Raw genomic sequence first — 22,901 nt, 5'->3', positions numbered from 1 at the left:
TCATCGTCTGTGTACATTATAAACATGGAACTGTATGTTCGCTCTAAGAAGCAAGCTTGTACCTACCTACTTACACCAGACCTAAAAATGTTCACATTTTCTTGCACATGTATTGTTTTGTAGTTTTAGTTTGGAGACACAACAATAAGAGGTGGACAGAAGCTAACGCTAGTATAGGTGTTGTGCATCCACAAAAAATATTAAAGCTCCTTTATGAGACTTGGTTTGTGTCTATCTCAGCGCCCCCTGTGGACAAAGCTATATGTCCTCTTTTGTTGCTGCTCTGAATCCTGCACACACCAAAGATGTGTTTTCTGTCTTTTTACAGTCAAATGTATCACTAGCTGTGATTCTTTGCACTGAAATGTTATTTCCTTAGCAGGCTGTAACTCACTTTGTTTGACACGTACCCTGTAGCAGTTGTTTCAAACACTAAAAATAACAACAAAGAAATAGCTTGTAGTCTTCTTAATTAGCTTGTCTTTTTTTCTAGGTGATAAAAAGGCATCAGTTTATATTTTAGTCAGTTTTATAACCAGATAAAAAACCCTTCACAGGAGCTTTAAGACATTAACATTTCTTAAACTATCTTTTTAGTTTTCTTTTGGCCTCTCAAAAGTCACTGACTTTAGTCCTGAGGAAGTAAGAAAGCCTTTTCCTGATTAGACTCATATTGTCTCAATCATAACACTATGCTTCTTTGCTGAGTCATTGTTTACTGGGCTATGCGGGAGCATGGCAGGCCTGTAGTCTCAACAGTCAGAGGGTTTCTGTTGGGAGCCGGATCACTCACAGAAGTGTTTTTATATTAGAAAAAATCCAGAGCAGGTGAAGAATAACAATTCACAGGATCTGAGTGAACATGTGCTCTCTGACAGATTCATAATCAGGCGTAAGAAGAGCAGGGCAGGCTTATCCGGGGAGGCAGTCGGTGGTGCTCTTGACACTGATGCTCAGCCAGCTAGTCTGATCTAATGGATGTTGATGGATAGCAGCCCCCCTCCTGTGTACATGTGACCCAAACACCACAGGCAAGGGAACAAGTCCACATGGCCTCTGACCTCCTGCTGGAGCTGGTCTGAGGGGGAGGTGAGGCAGGCGAGGAGGAGTGGAGCCAAACACAGTCAATCACCTTCAGCCACACTTCCTCTGTGAGAGCCTCTGCGCCCTTTTTCTGTGAGAGCGTCCTCGCACGCTGCAGCACAGCCTGGGAAATCCAAAATCAAAACCTCTTTCTTTATTTCTTTTTAAGGGTGCAAACAGCGCACAGCTATCGTCTTAAATGCTCTACAGCGCGGTGTTTGAGCATGTTGGTTTACCTCAGTCAGCTTCTTTTCTACAAGCAGTGTCGCTTTATAATAAAATCATTCACACAGTTAACTACTCCCTACTCTCTGTTTAGTGAGGACATAAGAGGACTGAAAATGTAAACCAAACATTCAGTATGTCTACATGCGCTTGATTTGGCCTCCTTTAGGTATTCCTGCACCAAGGGAGAATACATTTCTTGCCAGAAGTTTGTCAATCTTTGCTACAATGGTGGCGATATGCCACCTTTAAACTAGTCACTATTGAACCTTTTCCCGATTAGCCTACGACATCATACAATCGAGATCCCTCACTCCATGTGTTCAATATGTTAAAGTCCGTCAGCTGACTCAACATGAACTGCCTCTTCTTCGCGAGAACGTGTGGTTCTCGCTTTAGCCCTCGCCATGTCCCATCCACATCCCATGTCATTCATACTGCCCGGCCCAAAGCCCTGGTGTGTTCACTGTCAAGCATGCCCAGGATGCCTCGGCGTGTTGGGACTGATTGAGGTGTACACATGCAAGAACAGATTGACGTCTCCAAATTAGCTGGAGATGTTGTTCCACATGTTGGCTCTTTGGCTCAATTAACTGAGAATGTAAACAACCACCCTGATGCAAGCGGCTCTTCTACACAATGATGAATCTTAGAATAGAAATGGTGACATACTGCATGCACATGCACAGGAATAGTAGCACCATTATGCACAGCTTCATACATCACCTAATATGATGATGTTAAAAGTTTTCAGTTGAACCTGAATCTCCTTCCAGAGGGACAGAGGTGGAGGTGAATAGTTGGATCTGACACTCTTTGCTTGTACTGCATCGTCACAGTGGTCTCTAACATCGGAGCAGTCTGTGACGTGCAGACATAACAGGATGTCGAGCTGCATCTTGTAAGACGCTCTCATAAAAAACATACAGATCGAGCTGTTTTGGTGACATCGTGCATGGAAACCTTGACGTTAAGTAAAACCAGCAAAGGACTTTTAGAAATGGGATGAAGGAGGTGAAGGACGAAGGTGGTTTTTAACATCCTCTCTTATTTTCTTTGTGTTTTCAGGGCTCAACAAAATCCTCAAAAAGCATGGAGTCACGGCGCAGACCGTCCAGGTAAGAGTTGATCTTCCTTCTCTTCTATGCAAGGGATCGTTATATATTTCAGGGGGAAAACAAATTTTTCGATATGTGTTGTAAATAATTGTTAACATCGGTACAATCACTAAACTAATAGACGAAAGGTAATATGGGAGGAGGGATATATATAGGGTTTTTACTTTTTCCTGCTTCTTTTTGAATACTACTGCTTTTGTTTTTTTTATTTTCCTGTTTATGTTATTTAAAATTTTGTTTTGTATATTTAAAAACATAAAAAATCAATCAAGTTTCCCCCTAAAAGCTTTCATTTGGCCTATTGCACTGTATTTGTTAAATTGTTGTAGGAATCATATTTGGGTTTTTCTGCGTGTGAGATGAAAAGTGTAACTCTGGGATTATTCAAACGAGGGACTAAGTGAGGCTTCATGGCCTCCCATTGAACTGGACCTCACACTGTTTTGTTGGACACAAAGATATTGGGTGTCAGGCGTTCGGCCCGGGTCCTCTGGGAGACACAGATGTTGTCAGTTGTGTAATTGATGTGTAAATTCGACACCACGGCGCATCACGCTGGCTTGCTGCACTAAGATGGAGCAACAGAGTCGCTGCAAAGTCAAAGACCTGATTTATTTTCATTTTGTGATATATCTTAAAGTCTGTGATCAGAGCCAGTTATCTCTTATCTCATATTCTACGTCATGTCATACTGTACAAAATGGACAGACATGTTTATATTTACAGGTTTATCAAGACAGATACTTATTCTCAACAAACACTTGAAACCATTATTGATGGTTTTATTGTAGTTTCTGAGCTTGCTTTCATTCAACTGAAGTCATAGCACAAAACTTGCAGGTCTTCCAGACCCCAAAATAACTCTGCACCATTAGAGCCATAAGAATTACTGATTTGGCAACTTGAACGAACAGCTCCCCAGACACATTTAGAAATCAGGTCTGTAACAACGGCAGGTGGTTTTCACACTATTTACCAATCTTTAGAAAAAACAGAAATACGTTTAAAAATCAGGGAGATTTCCTTTTAAGGTAGAGTGAGCTTCAGCTCTTTAGTTCATTTTAATCCTGCGTGGTTCTGGGTGGAAGTTTGTTTACGTGAGTGTTGTCTGAGCTGCTGTTATAAACAAGTTTGACACAAGTACAGTTTGTGCACCTGAAAACCAAAACCAAAAGGATCAAAATAAAAAGAACTAAGAGGTGAGAGAGCTTCAGGTTCTCACAAACAGATGTATCTTTAGTGTGATGATTGATAAACTGCACTGCTGAAAATCATCTCTCCCTCTTCAGAGTGTGGGAAACTTCTAATTTGCACCATAAGGCGTTAGGGCAGGTCTAATCAAAGCTGGGATCGAGGATGTCTTTGAGTATTTTATTAAAAGAGGCGGCTAAGTTGGTCAAGTTTATTACTAATAAATATCTGGTGAGATCCTTTACGGCCTAATGTCTCAGGTTTCCTGATAAAACATGCCTGGTTCACACTCGGTGGTTGTCCAAATGCAGACGTGAGATCACTGCAGCGCTGAAATTGAGCGTGTGGAGATAAGGCGTCATTTATCAAAGAGAAAAAAGAGAGCAATCGCTTCATCTCTTCAGCTGATGAAAAGCAGGTTGGCGCTCGGCCGGTCAACGCATGCTGGTGGACCTGGAGTAGGACCAAACCACAGCGTCTATATTGGCCCTGACTGCACCCCGAGGGAAGAGACAGACATACGCAGAGACAGAGGAGAAGGTGGAAAGAGTAAGACAGAGAGAGAAACACAAGCAAATTAAACAACACTGAAGAAAAGATGGAAATCAAGAGGAACAGAGTGAGAGATCGAGGTTGAAGTGGAAATAAAAACAACAAAAAGTTTGAATCACTAACATAGAAAGATACCATCACTACAAGAATTCAAAATAAGACGTGAGACTTGCATGAGAGAGGACATGTGTGACATATCTCCTCCATCGGCGGTGATGAATAATTTCCAGTAAGCAGCTTTTGAGTGGCTCCAGATGGACAGAGCGGAGCAGCTTTAAAGGAGAGATCCTCTGTCCCAGCCATATGAGCAATTTCCTCTGGGGCTACTCACAGCTGACAAATGTGGGAAAAATGCTGCTGTCGAGACACCTCTGCTTTAACCTCTTCATCTCGATGCTTTGTGCAGACATTTTAAACAGAGGAGGGCTTACATGGACACAATCAGCTTGGACTCTTAAAGGACAAGTCTCCCATAGAAAAGATGACGATTTTTTTTAAAGTTGACGGCAGCATTCAACTAAAGCTTGAGTTCAATGGGTTCTGAAATGGGCCTTGTAGATTTCTTGCCAAGGGTTGGATGAGAAAATGTTTAGCTTAGCTTAGCATAAAGACTTGGAACAGGGGAGAAAAAGCTAACCTGACTCAGTCCAAGTATAACACAGCATCGTGAAAAGCATCATCAGAGTACATACAGAACAGTATTTTAATTCTAAATACTTTTTGTAAATGTAAGACCTTAAATATAAAGCTGTTATTACCACTTCCTTTAAAAAAAAAGCTAATAATAACCTCAAGGGGCATGATGGTTGCTGCTCTATTGCAGCTTGGATTTGTTGTCTTTTAGTGCCAAAAAAAAGCAAACTCCTGCACACAGTCTACAGGGCAAACAGTTGGTTTGTGTGGTGAAAAATGTTGCTGGTGAAAACTTAAATTGATACTTTTTATGACTTTTATGTTATAAGTGTGAATTCAGAGAAATGCTTCGTATCAGTGATGGCCCAGGGAGTAGGCCAGCTGTCCCCCCCATTCTGCCAGTCTTTATGCTAAGCTAATGGGCTGCTAGCTGTCTCTGTATTTTTAATATACTTCTTATCCAACTCATGTCAGGTAAAACAAACAAGTGCATGTCCAGTTATGTTTTTAACAAGCCGTTTGTCTTGGATCCAATAGTCTGAAGCATTCCTGCAAAGCCTTGTGTTTGAGGTAAACCGAGAAGATGATGAGGCAAGTGTTGGATTGTTGGATTGAAATCCTTTGGCAGCACAGCTTTAGATTATGCTGCACAATCTGTCTGAAGACCTTTGATGGACATGTCCCGCTTGTTTTGGAGCAGCGTCTGCTCTTTTTTGTTTTAAGTCTTGGATTACATTAATTTAATCAAGAGAACTTCTGAGATAGCAGTGCATGATATTTTTCAGGGACTGTCTACCTCTTCTTTTCTCTGATTTCTTCCCTTAAGATTAACTTCTGACTTTCTTTGACTTCAGCGAGCCAAGATCAAAAAACATGTCAGCTGACTTCTGCACAATTTCCTGCACCGATGCTACCACATGCTGCAACATAAACTGGCATGTTCATTGACTTAATCACTTTCCCCTCGCTCCGTTTGCCTCTCAGACAGCGCTGGTCGAACAACAACACGTGTGTCTAACGCAGAGAGGAGAGCTTACATTTAAGAAGCACATTTCCACCCCCTCTGGGCTTGAATGATGTCATCGTGCATGTGGTACTTAACTGTGTGATTCCTATTTCCATATTAGGATGTTTGTTTCTCGTTGTCTTGACGAACAATGTTGTGCTGTGTTCAGCTGAATCTGAGATGGATCTGGTGGAGAACATACTCTTCTTTCATTGACGCAAGACTCAAGATGCAAAAAGTCTAAATGTTTATGTTAGCTCCAAATTTCGTGACCCTTTGAAATGTGGGATTCCCCCTGTAGTTGAAAACACCCTCAGTCTTGTATGGCAGACAAAGGAAGGACAGCACGGTTAGTTTTGAGTCGCTTCACCGTTATTAGAGGTTATAATTCTTTCAGTGTGGCTGGAAGCAAAATTCTCTCCAGCGGTGTTAACAACAGAAAAAACAGAATCAAACAGTCTCATCTAAAATGTCAATGTTTCTGTGACGCGTTTTAGTGATGCTTTACAGGCTGTGTTCAGAGCTAACGCTAACTTTAGCCAGCTGACTTTGATCTGTCATTTGAATCTTTCATTTAGTCCGGCCTGATATTTGGATACTTCACTATTTTTTGATACAAGTAAAAAAAAAAAAGATTTAGAATAAATTGAGATGTGAAAAAGCTCCCAATCTATTTCATCGATGTTTTGTGTAGGAGAGAAATTAATACATTAAAACAAGTGAAAGAAAACTTGTGCACACTGTGGAAGTTGCACAAATTCATTGACAACATTTTAGTTCAAATCCGTCTTCACTTTGGAAACGGAGTGAAAGGGATTAAACAGCAGAATCAAACTCTGTAATGCATCTTGTGATATCGCTCTGCCTGAATGAAACATGTGTTCAATCACAAGAATGACTCACGCAGCAGTGATGTCATTTGTATCAAACATTGAACTAGAAGATGATACTTTATGAGGACTTTTACTTTAGTTTAAAATTCACTTCCTGAATACTTCAAAAACGACAATAAATCCTAATAAAACATTGTTTATTATGCCGGTTGTCGTCTCTTGCTTCTCTTGACTCTGACGCCTCCTCCGTTTTTCTTTTCACTCCTGTCAGAAACTTCTTGACGCTGAAAGTTCCCCGTACCTCTCGCGGCCCCCCTGACACCTCGCCGCGCCCCCCTGGCCCCACTGTTTGAGAAGGACTGCTTTATACTGAGTCCTGTTGATTAAGATTGTTTTTCTACGATATGGATATTTCTGTATTGTTGACTTTTACAGATAGAACCTTAAAAAATAACAAGAGTCTAAACAGCTGAACGCATCTTTGTCCTGACTGAAGTGATCACACACCAAGATGAAGCTATAAACACGACATGCACATGTGGCATTACTCCTGGAGATTCTTGTGCTGTCTCCTCTCGACTGATCAGCCAGTGAAGGATCACAACAGTAAACAGTGTTTGTTTGTGTGTCCGACAGGAGTGTGAGTCTGCTGCAGGCCCTGGAGGAGAACTACGAGCTGGACCTGGTCTACATCACAGAGAGAATCATCTCCGTCTCCTTCCCCAGCAGCGTGGAGGAGCAGAGCTACGCCGCCAACCTGCGGGAGGTCGCCTCCATGCTGCGCTCCAAACACGGACACAACTACCTGGTATGCTTTTCCTGTTTATCCCCCAATGATCTCCAAAGGAAGGTTGTGATTAAGAAACGGAGAAAAAAGCAAAGCGTGAACCTGGAGTCATCGGATCGGACCAGCTCTCTTTCCAGCTACATACAACAGGATCGTTTATCTGCGTCTCTACTCGGGATGTTTGTGTTATCTGATGTTGACTGGCTGATTGCAGCTACATGTCAAACTGAAATGATAGAAAAGTGAAAAGTGGATTATAGTGCTGACATATAGATATAATCCAGTTATTTCAGTACAACATAATGAGACATTTGATGCTGTAAACAGCTTGTCGTGTAAATTTAGAAGTTCATACAGAACATCAGCACAGATACACTGACTACACTGTCGCTGATTTGTTCAATCTAGAGATAGGCCATTTAAGGATACTCAATCGGTTGATACGTGGCTGTAATTTCGGTTGACCACGATTTTATTTTGTTGGCTCCAGCTCTACAAATAAAGAGCAAACAGCTAACCTTAGTGTTGTCAAACTTACTCCTAAAGTAGTTGTTTACTATCACTTCCCTCCAATATCAGTTATATTATTATGTAGTTAAAGCTAAGCTCGTAAAATAAAACAGTTAGGCTGTAGCCTCTGTCTTTGTTGCATTACAGTGATTGAGCATGACATCACATAGCAACCAATCGAATATTTAAAAGTATTTAAGGTCAGTAAAGGTTCATCTGTGTGAGCATAAGGAATCTCTGTGAGTCTTAAATCATTTAACGATTTCTCTTCTCTGTCAATGTACAATGAGCATGTTGTTCTTACTCCGTCCTCAGCTCTTCAACCTTAGTGAGAAGCGTTATGACATCAGCCAACTTCATCCAAAGGTACTTCCATCATTACTTTCTTCTCTTCTGTTCAGTTTGATCCTAAAACTGACTGACATTAATCTGATGACTAATCTGAATCTTTCTCAGGTGTTGGACTTTGGCTGGCCTGACCATCATGCTCCAGCTCTGGACAAAATCTGCAGCATCTGCAAAGCCATGGACACCTGGCTGACTGCTGACAGCCACAACGTGGTGGTCATACACAACAAGGTGAGAGGAGACGACGGAGGGAGGCTGGTGTGAGAAAGTATCTGTGGACAGTAGAGGGCACCCTCAGGCTCCAGTCAGAACCTCCTCCTCCTCTCCCCGAGGCTGCAGCTGTTTGTTGTGTCAGTAATGACGCCCTCTTTAAGAGAAGGACGACAGTCAGGGTGGGGTGTTTGTGTGTCTCTTTGTGCACGTTTGGGTTGTGCTAGATGAGGGTTAGGAAAATACAAATAAGGTGGGTCAGGCATCCTTTAACCTTTAACAATACCATAAAAACGGAATTGACCAATATTTTCGTGTTGTTGCTTAAATTTACTTGCATAATATTATCCTCTTGTGGCAAACCACGCTCATCTGGCTCCTCAGTATGCCGACACAACCCATAAAAAGTAGATCCAAATCCAACCGCTAGGCCAAAGTCCCAGATGTAATAGCTAATCATTTTCACGTTAACCCCTCTGTGTGTCTGATTGTGTTGTGCAACTTGCGAATTAGCCGTGGGCTCCTCGAGCTGTGTGCCTCATTCCAGGACATTCCCACAGGGAGGTTACAAACAAGTCGGCTGCCATGGCAACGGGGGGGTTATTTTTCAGCGAGTTGAGTAATGCTGGTGATGAGAGTGTGGGTTTGGAGGTTGCGGTCGGTCACTAAGGAAGCAAGCCGTGTCAGGTTTCCTCATATCAACAAATCACTTCCACGGGGCTTCACGCTGTTTAAGAGGCCGCGATATTTATAACGTGGAACACTCTTATTCCCACAGTGACCCTCGTTTGAAACATTGACAGATGGTTAAAAAAATCTTTAAGTTTTATTTAATCAGATTAATACAGATATAGTTCCATATTAATCAGAGTTTAATTTTTTAAAAAAATAAAAGGATGTTTGTGGTCCATTCCTGATAGCTCTTAAACTTGGACGATAAAAGGTGTTTTGTGTTAGCGAGTGGTGACGAAGAAGAAGTGAAGTCAAACTCCCTCTGGGCTTGTTGTTCTGAGCGCTGTGTTCATACGAATCCTTTCACTTTCATTCACATGATTCCCTCCTTATCCAACCACCAGCCCTTCCACCGCACAGTGGGACAGAGAAGGCCCCGCCCACTCAGGGTTTGCTCCCAGTAGAGGCATAACAGTGGAGTTTCTTTGCGAGAGTTCAATACAAGGAGAGCCAAGAGACTTTTTAAGCTAAAGAAAACACTAGTTTGGTTTACTTAAAGAATTCAAATCAAGTTTGTGCTGCATATGTGGGGAGGGGAAGCAGCACTCTGAAGGGACAGCTTTGTTTTAGTGCTAAAGTTCAACATTTACTGGATATCACATTTTACAGTAGCTTTAGTGATTTTGTTTGAGTGACTTCACTTCTCTTGAATCTGTGTTTAAAATCAAATTATGATGTATTGCAGGTTGTTTTATGAATGTCTGGCCTACATTTTAAATAAACAACTTGTGATTTCTGTCTTTTCAGGGCAACAGGGGCAGGACTGGAGTGGTGGTGGCGGCCTACATGCATTACAGCAACATATCTGCCAGGTAGGTGTACGATCACATCTGGAGCTGGAGAGAGTTCATGGGACACTAAATGTTTTGGAATAGAAGAATGAGAGCGCCCCCATCCTCCTTATCATATCTTGTAATCAGAAAAGTCAGTCCAGTTTATTTCAGGTTATTCTTTTCCTCGTCTGGATTTAGCTGCTGAGTTAGATCAGATGAACACTGTAGGTTGAAGTAGTTTAAACATACCATGTCGTAATAGTTGTAGAAAATATACCTAGAAATACTGACCCTACAAGATACCCGATCTTTATTATATCTCACAGTATGTAGGAGGAAGTCAGCTGTCTTCATGCGTTACTGATGGCACCATTTAGGAGAGAAGAAAGAAAAGCAGAGCGGGAGAGAGGAAAGATTTTCCCATAACAGAGGGGAAATTAAAAAAAGAGAAAAAAGGCAGATGGAGGAGACATATTTTGGGGAAGTGCAAGATAAAGCAGCATTGTTTATTACAGGACTGAGAGCCACATATGTAACAGGCCGAGGTCTGATAAACAGGAGGGGGGCTGAGGCATGAGACCGGATAACAAAGCTTTAAATTTGGATATTTTCAAGGTAATCTTTTTGATATGATAATTATGAGCAGAAAGCAACAAGTTAGCTAACGTAGCGACCGGATCATGAGACTCAAGTGATAGGTGCCAACCCCTGTTTTTTGGGGGATTTTCACTGGAATTGATTTAGATGTGCCAAAATAGAAGACGATGTAAAGTGTTAGATAATCAGAGGAGCGCATGACTCGCTGTTGTTACTTTCAGAACACTGACCGACCATGAACACATTGAACACAATCTCTTCCCTGCTACAGTATTAGATTTCTCTATAATCCCATTATCCCACAAGTCAATTTAAAGCTGGCCTGGAATCATTCTGAGAACTAAAGTAGAAGTGAAACAGCTACAACCTGAGCGCACTGTGACAGCTGCCATCTGGGAAAGTTATTTGAAATAGTGTGAAGTCGTGTGCTCCCACCACCGTAGATATCCGTAAACAGGCTTATATTATACACCTGAAGTACTTTGCATGCATGGCTTACTGTGCAGAGGTCTTTACTGTGTGTACTTATCAGATGTCTCTGTTGTTACGCAGTGCTGACCAGGCTCTGGACAGGTTCGCCATGAAGCGTTTCTATGAAGACAAAGTGCTTCCTGTGGGCCAGCCATCGCAGAAAAGGTCGGTCTTCACTCACTCGTTTGTTTATAGTTGGAGGATGACCCCAAAGTGAACTTCCTCACAAAGATGTGTCCGTCTGTCAAGTTGTGTTTGAAGATATTATTAGCCATCGAGGTGCAACAAACCAACTTAAAGACACAGTTACAGTTATATGTTTAGATGTTTAGTAGAAAAAAGGACAAGCTGTATCATTCATTAGTTTTGCTCTCTGCCAACTCTTTTATTTTGTACCACCCATCTCTCTATCACTGTTTATTTGTATAGCGCCAATTTATAATGAAATGTTATGTCAAGATAAGCTCCAAAAAGAGCAGATAAAAGACCTCACTCTTTGTCACATTATCTACAAAGACCCAACATGAATCCATCATAAGCAGTAAGACATTTATCAAAAACAAAAGCTTCCTTTAAGAGGCAAAGATCTGAGTCAGAACCAGACTAAAAAAAAGTGAAGGAAAACATAGGTGTGAATAATCGAGATCCAGGCACTCAGGATGGTTAGAAAAATATAAAAGGCTTTTAATTCACTGGCCTAGAAGCATTTCAGGTCGCAGTGACACACTGAAACACAGGTGTCGAGATCCAGACTCATGATAAACAAACACCTGAAAGTGGGTCAGAGGGAGACAAACAGAGAAACAAGAACAGTGAATACAGTAAGAATTAAAGATTAAAAGTCAGTAGTTATGATAAAATAATGTGTTATAGGAGCAGTAACAGCAAAGTGTGAGAATCGATTGATCAGTCTAATATTGATGATGAAACAAGGAGGACTGATCATGTTCATTGTAGAGGTTAAATCTATTTATAAAAATAATATAGATGTAATTAAAGCATTACCACAGCAGTGTTATATTTATGTCTTTTTGCACTCCTGATCCCTGCACTGACTGTGCATTAGAGTCCGTTCATTGAAAGTCCTGTAAACTTGATTCAGAGAGTCCTTATGTGAGTCCACATACTCGGCTAATAAAGCTCATTCAGATTCTGATTAAGCTGTGTTTAGAAGAGTTTTAGTGAAAAGCAGCCGGCTGTTTCTTAAATCAGAATGAAATAAAAGTGTGAAGGGTTTAATGGCAGACAAACTAAAACAATGATTGGAGGCTAACAGGAACAAAAGATCTGGCGGGGATTGCCTGGTGGAGTGGTTATTTTTTCTGTGGTTTTTCGGCTACTTTCAACCCTGTCAAACATCAGGGCAACAAAAAGTATTTAGTGCTGCTTTAAAATCATACATTCATTCGGTTTGAAATCAAACAAGGAGTTGGGCTGACTCGTACATCAGGGCTGACGAGCTGAGAACAGTCATTTGTTTTCATTTGAGGTCAAAGACGCGATTGCATCTCTTTGTTGTGACGAACACAGGATTTGAAGTTGATCCCTTTGTCGTCAAACAAAAAGGTATCGTGATAGAGTTTGGCAGGAACATTATTCACGTCTTCTCTCCTCTGCTCAGGTATGTGGAGTACTTCAGCGGTCTGCTCTCCGGGCACATCAAGATCAACAACAAACCCCTGTTCCTCCACCACGTCATCATGCACGGCATCCCCAACTTTGAGTCCAAAGGAGGCGAGTGTCATCCACACCAATGAACTCACTCCTCCTCTCTTTATTGTCATCTTCAAATGACTTACTTTACAATCTCCCCTTCCAGGTTGTCGTCCTTTTCTCAAAATCTACCAGGCCATGCAGCCCGTGTACACATCTGGGATCTAGTAAGTCTGAAAGCATGCTCACACTCCAACGCTTTTACAAGATTCCAGGGATAGCAAGCTCGTAATGGCTCAATAATAAAAAAGCCTGATTTTCCTTTATAGCCTCTCCCTTCCCTCTCCTGCCCCCCAATATACACACACATTGTCCCTCGTGCCATTTCCCTCTCTGTGCTTGCCTCACATTATTGTATTTAGCTAGCCTCCCCAGCTCGAGGCTCTTGTTTCCCCACTGTAGATCCTTCAATCACCTCTGTTATTATTTGTGACCCGAGAGCCAATGAAACAAGCAGACAGGCATCTGTTTGGACGCCCGCGAGGGTTTCCTGTCAGAGGACCCCGCTGGTTCTCAGGGTAAGGCAGGAAATAATGGATTCTGTGCTTTACTGCTGTTGTTTTGGGCTGAGGTGAAGTGAGAGGAGAGGGGAGATGTATTTACATGGCAGGCATATAAAACATAGAAATAGGTTACTATGGTTAGTCTTTGAGAAACAGAAACTATGCCTATTATTGGAAAAACATCTATACAAAGGTCAGACTTCCATAGACTGACGCATCCAATTTGTTGCAATAGATTTTAGAATGTATCATCCATTATCAACATACTGTCAGAGAGCGAGGAGTTTGTGAAGCAGAAAACAAAAGACTGAGCTGAACTCTGTCGAGCTACAGACAAACAAGCACCCCTTTTTAAAATCACAAAAAGCTCTTTGATATGTCAGAACAATATCGTAAACTTAGAGGATGTCAATCAAAACAATAAGAGACAATAAGATGACCGCTAGGCTTGCAGGGTTTCATGGGAGTGATCATGGGAGCTTTAAGCTCCACAGTCCTGAGCCCCAGGATGTATTTTCTCTTTGTTTGAAAATGTACTACTGTGTGCAGCCGAGCGCGCTCCAGTTGATCTGTTAATTTATCATTCATCTTTACAACGGTGTCGATTCTATAAACACATCGACAGCATGAACAATAACTATGTGTGAAGCAGTCTCATGTGGTAGACTTCCAGACTGTCAAACCCCTTAAAGCCCACCCTCCTCCTCACTTTCTCTCACATGATATCCATTAGCACTCTGCAGCCTTTGATCTGACTCCCCCACTTACACAATCATGGTGACACTAATACCCAAAATTAGCTCCGCACTGCACTGTGGTGACGCTTTGTGACGCTAAATGCGGGAATGGTTGGTAGATAGTGATCATGTGCACATTGTTATTCCCAGACAATCTTGACTTTACAGTGATGATTTAAACTGCAGTGATGATGGAGGCGGGTTTGTTGTCTAACATGCTTTTTCTTTTTTCTTCTATTGCAGTAATGTCCAGGGTGACAGCCAGACCAGCATCTGCATCACCATTGAACCTGGACTTCTCCTGAAAGGGGACATCCTGGTAAGAACAGTAGCATATGTGTGAGATCTAAACATGATGTCACATCTGTACATTTCAACCTGGAAACAAGAATTATAGAGACGCAGCTGGGGAACATTTTTTATTGTTGTGTCAACGAGTGAACTCTGAAGTGTGAAGCCAAGAATGGACAAAGTTTATTGTCTTTATTTTTCCAGTATTTTACATCTAGCAAAGAGGAGGAAAAATAAATGGATGTTAAATGACAATTAGCATTACCCTGCCAATGAAAACAGCTGCAGAAATGCACAGACTGCATATGTTTTTGTTTTTTTTTAATAGTTTATTAGTAATAAGGGAATCCTGTGTGTACCGATCGCATGTGCTGCAGCAGTTTATAGGATCCATTCATAGAAGAATGAGGGCTGTAAAATCCTGGGGGAAGACAGTTGGACATGGTCCTATACCTCAGGTTTATAGACCCTCATTAGCACACAATATGTTTTCTGGAAACTATGACGTCAAAACGGCCGTGTTCTTCCTGTCCAACAGCGTCTCTAATACACAGGATACTAGTTTAACATCACCGGTTCAAGTGAGCTGCGTGTGAGATGGATGTTTTTTTTTTCTTTTCTTTTTAACAGATATTCTTCATTCAGGCGTACATGTGCAAAACAGGCCTTAATGATCATCTGTTGAAGAAGTGCACTGTCATTTAGGCCATCATGTTATCCATGAGATGTCCTCGGGGCTCATCATTTCAGTGCAGAGAATTCCTCAGGAGCACTTAAGCTGCGCTCAAGGCCGTTCTGTTTTTGCCCTTTCAGAGCTGAACTTACAGTATACTGCATCTCATCCTTTATTTAAGACCACTAATGGATTCTGTTGACTGCATCATCAGAATAAGCCGTGGCAGCTGAAGCTCGTTATTTTGCAGACAAGACAAAGATGTGGCCTTAATGACAAAGAGATAGTCAGCAAGGGGTGTGTCCAGGCAGTAAAAAACTGTTCCTCTAAGTTTTGGGTTTTCTAACTGCGGTAATTAAAGTTTTATTAGATCACAAAGGAAAATCTGGTTTTGTCTTGTTTAGTTAATTAAATAAGAAAAATAAACATTAACAAATAAGCAAAAAGTTGGAAACTTGAAAGGAATAGCTCAAGATTTTGGTCAATTTGCTTTGAGGAGATCAATGCTGCTTTCATGTCTTTACTGTAAATATGAAGCTGAAGCCAAAGGAAAGTAAACTGAGACGAGCAAAAACAAAGGCAATACCAGGACTAATCAGTTCGGCCTCTAACCAAGGTAAAAAAAAGATTCTTTCAAGCCCTTTATAAAGCCCTCATGTTAACACATTTTTATATTTAAACAAAGCCAGGCTAGTCATTTCCCACTTGTTTTTGTGCTAAGCTAACGGACAGCTGGCTAACGGTAGTGTCATCCAACTCCTGGCAATGTCAGCACCAAGTTAATTTCCCAGCTGTCTCGAGATGATTTGTTTCTCATGAAGGGATCTCAGCTGAAAACACGTCACACCTACGAAGGCAACTTGTAATCTTAAAAATTACTGTTTTTACATCTTCAGTTTTTTGTTTCACATACTTGGCTTGCCAGTTGTGTTTTTCCTCATGTAACGGACCCCTCTGTGGGAGGTTCTCCTCATCCCAGAAAGCTGCTCTAAGCCACTGGATATTCTGCTTCGCCTCCCTCTCACTCTCAGTCCTTTATTTGCTTGTTTGGATTTCAGGACCTTATATGTTTCCGTCTTACTCGGCCCCCACAAGTAGAAAATGGGTTTAGGTGGAAAGCAAGTCAGTCCCACATTCCTTAAAAGTCACATTTAAATAAAGATTTGGTCAATGCTTTGTGGTTAAATCCACAGACATATGTCAAAAGAAGTGTTTCTGTTGCCTTAACAACGTTCGCTTTGACTTTAACAGAATATAGGATGCTTTTCAGTTCCTAACTTTTGACTCTTTCCAGCATCCGTTTGTCAGCTTCAGACTGAGCTCGGGTCAATATTCCTCCAGTACCTGTAAATGTGAGGTCCTTGTAAAACACTAACAGGTCCAGGCTGCCCATTGGGGACACAGCGGGAGGGGGAGAGGAGCTTTTCCTGTGTGGAGTTTAAGTGTTGCTCTTAAAGCTGTTTGTGTTGAGAGAATAATGCATGTGGAGAGGCTTTCCATGACCAGGGAGATATACATGTAAAACACATATATAAGAAAGCTCTTTTGTTGCTCTGAGTTCGAAACAGGGAGCACTCAATCAAGCTGGCATGTCTCTGGCTCAGACTGACAATTATGTTCACTTCATACTTAAAGTGCATCGGCATTAAAGACATATTACCCTCAATAATACAAGTAAAAAAAAAACCATGCCTTTCAAACTATTATAGATAATCACATGAAAATTCCATTGTCCCTTTTAAAAAATAAAACGTAAGGACCTTTTTGTAGATCACATGCTGCGGCATCAACTCAAAGCTTTTTTTGAAAAAAAAAAGTAACTTAGAGTTTGTTAAAGTGAAATGAGAAGAGCAGCAGGGCCGTTATTTTACATCACTGTGACTACAGGGAGACACTGAGGAGGCTGAACTACAGTGCGCCTAAAGGGACAAAATATCATGAGATGAATCGTGTTGTGCATCAACCGTGCAAAGCTGTGAGAACAAATTTCCCCCATGGGGACAATGAAGTATTGAATTGTATTGAATTGCTTTCACTTCAGACTACATCAGGATGACCTACTGTAGTTAATCCTGATAGCCCTACTAACACATACACTTCCAGTTTCATGTTACTTGATTGTCGAAAACAGAAAACAAACAGCATAAAAAAATCCCATCCTGAAAAGTGAATTGATTCTGAAGAGTCTGCTGTACGTACTGTACATGTCTCTGGTTTAATCGCATCTCTTTTCTCCCTCCAGCTAAAGTGCTACCACAAGCGTTACCGCAGCCCCTGCAGAGACGTGATATTCAGGGTGCAGTTTCACACCTGTGCTGTTCATGACCTGGGAATAGTGTTTGGGAAGAACGAGCTCGATGAGACATTCAAGGGTAAGAATTTAGGACTTTTCTAACTTTCTACACTGAGTAGAAAATGAGTCAAATGTGACTCAAAGGATTCTCTTTTTGTTACCTTTACTGCTTTATGTTTTCTACTGAAAGGATCGAGCAGTTATCGATGATGTGCTCTTAATAATGTCTCGTTATTTTCTGTGTGCAGACGACAGATTTCCAGAATATGGAAAGGTGGAGTTTGTTTTCTCCTTTGGACCAGAGAAAATACATGGTAAGAATCATTGAGTCTGCTGTCCTCAGTGTAGAGAAGGACTTTTCTCACCAGTTTATTTCACGTTCACACATAAAACAACTCTAAATGACAAACTGAATCATGAAGGAGGGAGAGTCATGAGTGTAAGCAGGAGCACTGCTGCTGGTACAGGTCTTAGCCAGCTCAGCTGTAATATTGAATATTTTTTGTATTGTGGGTTTGTTGTTGTTTATTGAATTAAGCCAATGAGTCATAAATTGAATTTAGTCATAGAGATGAAAATAATCCATTTAAACGAGTCATTTTAAAGTGAATTTGAAGTCCATTCTTCTTTAAACTCTGTGAGTGGGCTTTGTGATCTCGTGACATTCACGTTGTCTGCTCCATCTTTTCGTACTTCTGGTCAAGGTGTGGACCACCTGGAAAACGGGCCGAGCGTCTCGGTTGACTACAACACACAGGACTCCCTGATCCGCTGGGACTCGTATGAAAACTTTAATCAGAGTTGTGAGGACAACACAGACGGTAAGTGGAGCTGGATTACAGATGGCATTGTGCAATGACTGTGCAGGTTCCATCTTTGGTACAATGAGCAAAGCTTGACACACATAGACTGCAAGAGTCCAAACTTTCTAACATGTGACCTGAAGGGTCATCTCAGTGATCAGCTTTCAGACTGTGACAGAAGAAGGAGACGGATTCAGAGTTGTTGACCTTGCAGCACGCTCACTGTGATTCATAATGAATATACATATCCTAACACACACACACACACACACACACACGTCCTTACAGACCTCTTGCGTGTAGTACAGTTAACAAGGTGTTAACTACACCCGCTCTTTACAGCCATGCTCCTTATGGCCACTTATGTGCAATCATTTCTTGAGAACTTGTGTTTGTAACTTCATTTGAGGAAGTACATCATAAAAAAATGAACCACAAATTGAATGAACGTTTCTGCATGTGAGCCATTAGCTCTGCATTACTTCAACATTTTGTCATTTTGGTCCAAACGTTTTCATTAGTGCTCTTCCTCAGCTGTCAGTGAGCAGATTATGTGTCACCCTCTGCATTCACTTTAGATGAATGTTTTGTAAACAGTACACGTCTGTGGATGTGCTGAACACAAGTTGTGATTCTATTTTAGCTTCTCCCTCAAACACACACATGAACATTGTGTAACCACTCTGACCTCGGTAACAAAGCTGTTGTTGTGTTTCTGCGTGACGCCGAGGAAAGATCCATCCTGCCTCCTAATGGAGTTTAAAGACTTCTTTCACAGTTTCTACTCTTTACAGGTCTCACACGACAGGGTCAAACTGAAGTCACATACGAGTTAAACACGTACCGAATGGATCACGAGAAAAGACGCAGGGTAGCAGAATACACGCTTGAGCTTTTTTCATTTGTTCTGTATTGTTTGGATCACATTGTGGCCAAAAGTGTTGTTTCGCCTCGTGCAAGAATCTAACTTCACCCAAATCAGCATTACGAGGTTTCCTGCTGTCCTGGATGGAGGTGGTAAATCATATTTGGAAAAGAAAGAGATAATTCAATTGTGGTGGGATTATGGCCGCCGAGAAGCCAGAGGCCCCGTGGGACCCGAGTGCAACGCGAGACATTCCTGGGTGGAGCCACAGGCATGGACAGAGCCTTCCTGTGGAGGGAGCGGTGGTCACTCTGTGACCAAAGTGCTGTTTTCTCTGCCACCCAAAAAAGGAAGCTATACTACGCCCTCAGTGGTGGCAGACGGGCCGGGTTGTTTTGACTTTAAGGGACAGAAATGGCCCGTTTGTTTTTATGATAGCTGGAATAACTGTACGCGTGTCCCAGATACAGGATATCAGTTCAGATGATACAGACAGATTATATAGTACATATATCGCTGTTAAAGAGAGGGTAATATGGTCTGGTCAGTGCTGTACAACTGTGGATTACGACGTACTGTTACTGTGTGTAGATTTAATTCTGCAAAGTCCCACTTTGATTTTTGCGTTCTAGGACGTGGAGGGGTGCAGTGGTTTAGGTTTTGTTCAGCACCTCCAGAGGACGTGGTGTCTATTGGGGGGGGTTGTCTTTAGCTCAGGATGCTAACATGAAGATGAGCTGCTTGCTAGTACATTTGCATGGATAATTAGAACCGTGCATGTAGTTCTTTGTGTCAATGAATGAGAGTGAATCGAAGCACTCTAATTGGTCAGACCACGACAAAGGGGATGTTTAAGAGTCTCTTTAAAGATGTGGTCAGTGGTGGTTTTACCTTCTTCACCACTTCTTGTGAGGGATGCAACATGCACAACTGTGACTTTATGGGATGTATTCAGATGTTTATTCTGGTCAAATAGCCATATCACATTTTATTATTTTTTTCTTTATTTTTATTATTTTGACTAACCCTGACCCTGATTCTTGCTGGATATTTAAAGTCCCTCCGTCTCCCCTTAGTGCGCTCATTGGTCCCTCAGATAGCCAAAAGGTCAGAGGTTACTTGGCTACCTTTTATCACTGCCCATAAAGTGTGTACCCCACACTCGGCTTGAAATAGGCTTTTCGAAAATAGAACCGCTCTCCTCTCATTCTGTGTCAGACGAGGTGTGTGTTTATTTATCTGAAGTCCAGCCCAGTCCAAGCCGTCTGCTATGTTCAGTCATATGATGGTGACACTGCGGTCCAGGCTTCATTAGACTCACAGAAATGAAAACACTTTCACCTTTAGACAGGAGCAGAGACGCAGAGCACATGCGTGAAGGTGCGCTCAAAAACAATCCCAAGCTTCTAATTGCTCCTCTTATTTCTTGATAGGACTTAGAGGATACTCATAAATATCCTTTTGCGACATGTCTTCATTCTCACAATGCAGTTAAACGGGCGTAGCTTGGAGATAGTACTTAAAAGAACAGTAAAACATGCTTCTCTCGCACACAAACTAGAGAGAAAGGGGTTTCCAGGAAACTGGAGTCTATCTATCATTTGGCTTCACACTCGTTAGTGCTGAAAGGGCGATCAGCTCCTCTCACAGAGAGGCTTTTAGAGCCGAGAGGATGTATATCTTCACAAGTGTTAGCAAACAAAAGCCATGGTTGTTGTTGGGTTGTCAGCATCGCGGCTGCTTTTCTTAGGAAAGAGCTCAACTTACGACAACTTTTCTGCCCTCTCCTCTTATCGAGGCATTGCATGACGCTTAAATTACACTGCCAATGTTTTGCTGGGATCAACATTGGGTAAGTCTCGTCTATGTGGTCGCTGGTTTCCAAAGATTGATGTCGATGTTCATTGTGTTTATTTCACAGAAAACAGCTACAGCTGCTGTGGGGGAGTTTCAGCTCAGGAATTCTTGTCGCGCCTGCACCTTTCATAAACACAGCAAGAAAAAGTCCTAAACATCACACTTGCACAATAAACCATGAACACAATGAATATGGATTTAGAAAGTGTACATGTCTCATGAGCAGATCAAAATAAGTCATAAACAAGGACGCTCTTGTCCCTTATGACCTGTTTCTGCAAAGTGATAGTACCACAAGTTAATTTTGCCTCACTTCTGTCTTGACTAGTCCAGAGCCTTCTGTCACAGTCCATGACATGACTACAAATGGCTTTATGAATGCAGGAGGCTTGGTTTGATGCCTTTTGGGATTGATGGTTAGTAACTAACATACATGAACATTTTCTTTTGAAGATTCACTTTTATGCATCAAGTGTCTCAGACTATATTGAAAGTTTTTCACGTGACCCTGCGACATGCCGGTGCTGTGATGTTGAGGCTTAACACGTGAAATCAAACTGTGGAGTGAAGGAAGAAGTGAAGCTCGAGTTCAGTCAGTGAAATGTTTTGAATCCTATCAGCTCATGTTGACGGTGATTTGCAGAATGACAGACCCTGGTGTTTGTGTTTACATTCAGTCCCAGTGATGAACTCAGCTGGCCAAGCAAACGCACATCTGGAAAGCTGAGCGGAGACGGGAGTGAGGGTGAGAAAAGGGCAAACTTTGAAACAACTTAGTTGAGTATTATGGGTATTCTTTTTTACAACGTCATCAACAAAATAGTATGTCAGAGCAATAGACGCGTAAAGGGTTCACTTGTAGCAGATGTTTTTTTAGCCATGAGTGCGAGATGGCATGCAGAAAATGTCCAATGGCTGGATTCGGCACTGCAATGAGAACTATAGCTCTGTACATGGGGCGCACCCCATAACCACTAGGCTACTGACAAAAGCTTGCATTGCCCCCACATTTAAAATGTCTGGATGCTTAATTGATGTGATGGTCATGACAGGTGCACGTGACCGTTCTGTTCAAAGAGGGACTTCAGGGCTCTTTACGGTCGCTGTCGCTGCCCCCCCTTTAATCTCAGATACACCCAAAGTCATTTTGTTGTAGAAATGTTTGTATACAGACCCTGTTCATTCAGATAAAGATGTGTTTTTGTATGAAAGCATTTTACTCAGGTACAGTCTGTGTTTTTAATTTGTTTTAGTTCTAAACTTTGGCTCCGGTAAATCTCAATCATTCTTCATTTGTCCTTAAACTCCCACTTGGCGTTCTGAAAGACTCCTCTCTCTCTCCTCTGAGGAGTCTGAGGAGTTAAAGTCAGACTCTTCCGCTGGACTGTGAAGCTCTTTTGTGCACAGATTCACAGGAGGAGGAGTGACAGAGAATGTCACTGTGGGTTTGTGCATGCTGCCGTTCTGCACAGACGGACTGTTTGTGAGAGTTACATGGTGGCTCAATGTTCAGAGGGGTTGTGATAGCCTGCTTTTATCTACTGAAGAACATGTGTCCGGTCTGTCCTCCACTGGTCGTTTAATCGCTGGAGAGAAAAGTTGTCACAGCTGACGTCTTTAACATGTGAGTAACACTCTCAGGACTGTGCATGTGGGGATTAACTTGATCTGCTCATGTACCAACTTAATTATTGACATCAGGTGTAGCAACCAATCTTATATACGCTAATCCTTCAAGGTTAATCTTTTACAAATGTTTTGATGCAGTAATCATGAAACATTGAGGCACACTGCAGACATGTCGTCTGTTCAAAGTTACTCAGATCAGACTCAACAGGCTCGGCTCTTTTGTTGTCATTTTGTCCATTAATCCTGTAGGGAATGACAGTGTTGTATCCCTGCTCAGATCTGGGACAGGTGTGCAAATCCAAACTCACTTCACTTCATGGTTTAACTGTGTTCAGCTGTCTGTTCTGCAAGCATTCAGCTTTAATGTTAAAAAAACAAAAAAAACAACTGTATTTTATTTAAGTATGGATACAGATTTTCTATTTGAATTATTAGCAACCTAAGAAGCCTCCTGGTTTTTTCTTCGTA

General features: G+C 41.7%; 1 protein-coding gene across 6 annotated transcripts in view; it reads left to right on the top strand.

The window, feature by feature from the left end:
- The window catches only part of tns1b (tensin 1b), a 167,945-nt gene that overhangs the window by 114,623 nt on the left and 30,421 nt on the right, over positions 1–22,901 (top strand). For 5 of the 6 annotated variants that reach the window (XM_079357019.1, XM_079357015.1, XM_079357020.1 and 2 more), the window contains 12 exons: positions 2,377–2,426; positions 7,278–7,449; positions 8,254–8,304; positions 8,395–8,517; positions 9,976–10,040; positions 11,151–11,234; positions 12,691–12,803; positions 12,889–12,949; positions 14,266–14,341; positions 17,229–17,358; positions 17,528–17,593; positions 17,984–18,100. In XM_079357019.1, the coding sequence (XP_079213145.1) occupies positions 2,377–2,426; positions 7,278–7,449; positions 8,254–8,304; positions 8,395–8,517; positions 9,976–10,040; positions 11,151–11,234; positions 12,691–12,803; positions 12,889–12,949; positions 14,266–14,341; positions 17,229–17,358; positions 17,528–17,593; positions 17,984–18,100 (1,108 nt within the window). Of the gene's footprint in view, positions 1–2,376; positions 2,427–7,277; positions 7,450–8,253; positions 8,305–8,394; positions 8,518–9,975; positions 10,041–11,150; positions 11,235–12,690; positions 12,804–12,888; positions 12,950–14,265; positions 14,342–17,228; positions 17,359–17,527; positions 17,596–17,979; positions 18,101–22,901 lie in introns of all 6 variants that reach the window. The other variant, XM_079357018.1, reaches the window with a different exon arrangement.

The sequence above is a fragment of the Symphodus melops genome, assembly GCF_947650265.1.
Source record: "Symphodus melops genome assembly, chromosome: 12".
NCBI lineage: Eukaryota > Metazoa > Chordata > Actinopteri > Labriformes > Labridae > Symphodus > Symphodus melops.
This window is presented reverse-complemented; position numbering and strand designations above follow the sequence as displayed.